Raw genomic sequence first — 5,000 nt, 5'->3', positions numbered from 1 at the left:
CTGTACAGGTGTGTGGGCACAGGTGTGAGTCTTACTGTACAGGTGTGTGGGCACAGGTGTGTTACTGTACAGGTGTGTGGGCACAGGTGTGTTACTGTACAGGTGTGTGGGCACAGGTGTGAGTCTTACTGTACAGGTGTGTGGGCACAGGTGTGTTACTGTACAGGTGTGTGGGCACAGGTGTGAGTCTTACTGTACAGGTGTGTGGGCACAGGTGTGAGTCTTACTGTACAGGTGTGTGGGCACAGGTGCTAGTCTTGAGGTACAGGTGTCTGCGCACAGGTGTGAGTCTTACTGTACAGATGTGTGGGCACAGGTGTGTTACTGTACAGATCTGTGGGCACAGGTGTGTTACTGTACAGGTGTGTGGGCACAGGTGTGTTACTGTACAGATGTGTGGGCACAGGTGTGTTACTGTACAGATGTGTGGGCACAGGTGTGTTACTGTACAGGTGTGTGGGCACAGGTGTGTTACTGTACAGGTGTGTGGGTACAGGTGTGAGTCTTACTGTACAGGTGTGTGGGCACAGGTGTGAGTCTTACTGTACAGGTGTGTGAGCACAGGTGTGCGTCTGACTGTACAGGTGTGTGGGCACAGGTGTGAGTAATATATCAATATATATGAATATAGGAAAAATAGCTTTTAAGTTCTTTGCTTCCCATAAATGGAACACTTTTCATGTGGATTTGAAACTAACAAAGTATATGTCTGTCAGCCATTTTGTTTATTTATTGTTCTTCTGTATTCTGTAGCCTCAGTCAGGGCATTGCTGCAAAAGAGCCCTGTGCTCAGTCAATTCTCCCTGAATAAACAATGATAATGATGATACTGAAATGAGTCTTACTGTACAGATGTGTGGGCAGGGCACAGGTCAGGCAGTCTGCAGGTCCTGCCCCCTCACAGGACTGGCACTGTGGATGGCAAGCCTGGCACGTGAATCCGTTGGTGTGCAGAAACGTGCGGGGCGGGCAGCTGGAGTCGCCCGTGACGCCACACATCATGGTGTTGGGGTCCAGCGCCAGGCCCTTGCCACACTGGGAACACTGGTTGGGCTCGGAACCGGAACACAGCGCACACGTCCGGTGGCACTCTGCCAAATCGTTACGGTTACGGTTAGGAACAGACACACATCGCTTTAACCGGACATGTATTAGCTAATCACATCTCCGGTGACACTCTGCCAAATCGTTACGGTTACGGTAAGGAACAGACACACCATCCTTTTTGACCTGACAGGGTACTAGCTAATCACATCTCTAACAAACCCAATCACCTACACAAACATTTCACGTATTTCCTCGTAAACGACACACAACACACAACGTGTAACGTTTACTTATTTATCTATCTGTGTCTCTTTACAGGTATTTGTAACCCCCCTCCTCCCCCCTTTTTTATTTCCTACTGTGAGGCGCATTGTGTTAACTTCGTGTATGAAATGCGCCGTACAAATAAAGTTTGATTTGATTTGATTTGAAATCATTACGGTAAGGAACAGACACACCTCCTTATTAACCGGACAGGGAAGTTAGCTTATCACATCTCTAACAAACTCAATCACCTACGCAAACATTACACGCATTTTCTTGTAAAAGCGGTCACAAGTTCACATAAACCATTAAAAGTTATGTCTCCTCATGTTGACTCTGACAAGAGATGTGGACATAAGCAGATATAGTGTTGCGTCATTGACGTAAGTGTGTTGGCTCTTGTGTGTATGTCACGACCCAGCCTGGTCTGCATCGCCCCCCTGCTATCAGTGCTCTCTGTTGACCACAGCTGGGTCAAGTACGTTGTTTGTTTGGACATATGTACAGTACCAGTCAAAAGTTTGGACACACCTTCTCTTTTTATGAGAACTTTTATTATTTTCTACATGGTAGATCACACTTTTTTGGTTAAGTACATCATTCCATGTGTGTGGAATGATGTAGTTGTATCTACATTATATTTATCTACAATGTAGAAAATAATAAAAGTAAAGATAATCCAAAAAATGTGCGTCCAAACTTTTGATTGGTACTGTACACTACTTAGACACCCGCTTGCACTACACTTTTATTTTCGACAATTACACTGACTTTTCTATTATACTCTAATAAATAATCCGTTGATTATTGACCTGGCGTTTGGAACTCCCGTTCATGTTACATGCAGAGAGCCGTGCGTGTAACATGTGAAACAGTGGAGGGCAGTGACAGTGTGTGTGCGTGTGTGTGTGTGTGTGTGTGTGTGTGTGTGTCTGTGTGTGTGTGTGTGTGTGTATGTGTGTGTGTGTATGTGTGTGTGTGTATGTGCCATGTGAAGCAGTGGAGGGCAGTGACGGTGTGTGTGTGTGTGTATGTGTGTGTGTGTGTGTGTGTGTGTGTGGGTGTGTATGTGACATGTGAAGCAGTGGAGGGCAGTGACGGTGTGTGTGTGTGTGTATGTGTGTGTGTGTGTGTGTGTGTGTGTGTGGGTGTGTATGTGACATGTGAAGCAGTGGAGGGCAGTGACGGTGTGTGTGTGTGTGTATGTGTGTGTGTGTGTGTGTGTGTGTGGGTGTGTATGTGACATGTGAAGCAGTGGAGGGCAGTGACGGTGTGTGTGTGTGTGTGTGTGTGTGTGTGTGTGTGTGTGTGTGTGTGTGTGTATATGTGTGTGTGTGTGTGTGTGTGTGTGTGTGTGTGTGTGTGTGTGTGCCATGTGAAGCAGTGGAGGGCAGTGACAGGGGACATCAGGTAACTCACCTTGGCATTCCCGCACGGACGTCTCATAGTATGTGCCCGCTGGGCACTCTTTGGAACAGGTGCCCTCGTACAGCTTGGGGGTGGGCGTGGCGCACGTCTCACAGTCGTCCGCCAGCGGGCCCGAGCAGGTGGCACAGGAGGGGTGGCAGGGGACACAGTGGCCCTCGTCCAGGTCCTCAAAGTAGCCCTCAGGGCAGCTAGCCTGGCACACACCTCCCAGCAGCAGGTACAGGAAACTGCATTCTGTTCATGGAGGGCACCAGGAGACACACACACACACACACACACACACACACACACACACACACACACACACACACACACACACACTGTCACTGGTACAGGAAACTGCATTCTGTTCATGGAGGGCACCAGGAGACCGGTTATCACCTTATCCCCTATCCCCTCACTACACACACACACACACACACACACACTCACACACACGCACACATATACACACACATATACACACACACACGCACATGCACACACACACACACACACACACACACGCACGCGCGCACACACACACACACACACACACACACACACACACACACACACACACACACACACACACACACACACACACACACACACACACACACACACACACACACACACACACACACACATATACACACACACACACACACAGATATAGACCATAGCAACGCATATACAAGGTGTGGCTATTTCATAGCTATTGGCTATTGAAATGTCAGCATATTTACTAGCCTCACCTTGTATTTTTTTTTTTTTTGTATCATTATTTGTATTTGGTAAGAAGGCAACAGAAAATATGATAGGGTACCAAAACGTACAATAATCACAAATCATTTAAGGAAGCATCCAGTTTTACAAAGAAAACCATCATTTTCAGCTATCTTCTAATAATGAATGCTTCCCCTACCATTCAACATAGGTGGCCCCATTTATCCCCACCCCTTCAGTTCTACCTTAGTTTCAGTTGTACCTTATACCCCTCTCATCAAGCCCCCTATCCCAATCCCTCCCCAACCCACTCACCCCCTCCCACACCTTGACCCCCACCCCCCCCCCCCCCCCACCCCCCCACCCACATCCCACAACCCTTAATACATAGCACATTCATCCACACTCATCCAACATTTTAAATAAATACATACATACCTAAATAAAGGGAAGAAAAAAATAAACTATGTTCTTACTATGTACTCTGGCACGCTGAGATTCAGGTGAATGTAGAGTGCGCTATACATCATTATAATAATTATTATAATTATTATTTTTATTTATTAAATTAAATGAATTATTATTATTATTATTATCTCTGACCGCTCTACCTTCACCACAGCAAAGAGACTTAAAGGAGAAGTCCGCAATTCTGGTGAAAGGTTGTTGGTAATTTCAGCTCAGTAGCCAATCAAAGTAAATCCCTCCCTAATTTCCCTCCTGAAATTATTTGGGCACTGTCCAAGATACACAGAAAGTGTATCGATTGGAATCATGGACTTGACATCTAATGTTTTTAAGATTACACAGCTTTCTAATGAGACACAGCTGGCTTCTTTGCCTTGCAATACATAAGTCCACCACTAGAGGGCTTAAGTTGACTGGAACAGGTCTTGTCATCTGTGCATCTCTCCAACACACGCAAGCACACGTAACCAAACACACACACACATACATACATACACACACACACACACATACATACACACACACACAAACAAACACACACACACACACACACACACACACACACACACACACACACACGGTCACTAACTGGAGCAGGTCTTGTCGTCCGTGCAGGTGTCACAGTGGGCAGCGCAGCGTCTGCAGGTTCCGTCCGCGGCGGCGTAGCTCCGGTCCAGGGAGCAGTTGACCCGGCACTGGCCGCTCTCCAGGAAGTGACCCTCTGCACAGGAGAGGCACTGGGACCTCGACGCGTCGCACGTCCGACAGGGCAGCTCACACGCCTCACACGTGCCCCCTGCCATCGCCTCGAAGAAGCCACTGGAAACAAAAAACACACATCGTCTAAAGCAGTGGTTCTCAAACTCTGGTGGCTCCCTTTTGGTGGCCCAGATGTAAAGCACTTTGAGATGCATTCTGTGTATGAAGGGTGCTATACAAATAAAGTTTATTATCATGATCATAGTCACTCGGGGCAGTTAGACCAAATAAAGTTTATAAACATGATCATAGTTACTCGGGGCAGTTAGACCAAATAAAGTTGATTATTATGATCATAGTCACTCGGGGCTAGGGATGGGTATCGT

At 46.9% G+C, this 5,000-nt stretch overlaps 1 protein-coding gene across 1 annotated transcript in view; it reads right to left on the bottom strand.

Annotated features, from left to right (window-relative positions):
• The window catches only part of LOC308372053 (uncharacterized protein), a 25,726-nt gene that overhangs the window by 17,495 nt on the left and 3,231 nt on the right, over positions 1-5,000 (bottom strand). Inside the window, exons 4-6 of the mRNA XM_080847150.1 lie at positions 4,505-4,734; positions 2,731-2,973; positions 846-1,091 (exon numbers count right to left, since the gene is read on the bottom strand). Of these exons, the coding sequence (XP_080703276.1) occupies positions 846-1,091; positions 2,731-2,973; positions 4,505-4,734 (719 nt within the window). The remainder of the gene's footprint in view (positions 1-845; positions 1,092-2,730; positions 2,974-4,504; positions 4,735-5,000) is intronic.

This window comes from Sprattus sprattus, assembly GCF_963457725.1.
Source record: "Sprattus sprattus genome assembly, chromosome: 11".
In the NCBI taxonomy this organism is placed as follows: domain Eukaryota; kingdom Metazoa; phylum Chordata; class Actinopteri; order Clupeiformes; family Clupeidae; genus Sprattus; species Sprattus sprattus.
The sequence above is the reverse complement of the archived record's forward strand: the minus strand, read 5'-3'. Positions and strand labels throughout refer to the sequence as shown.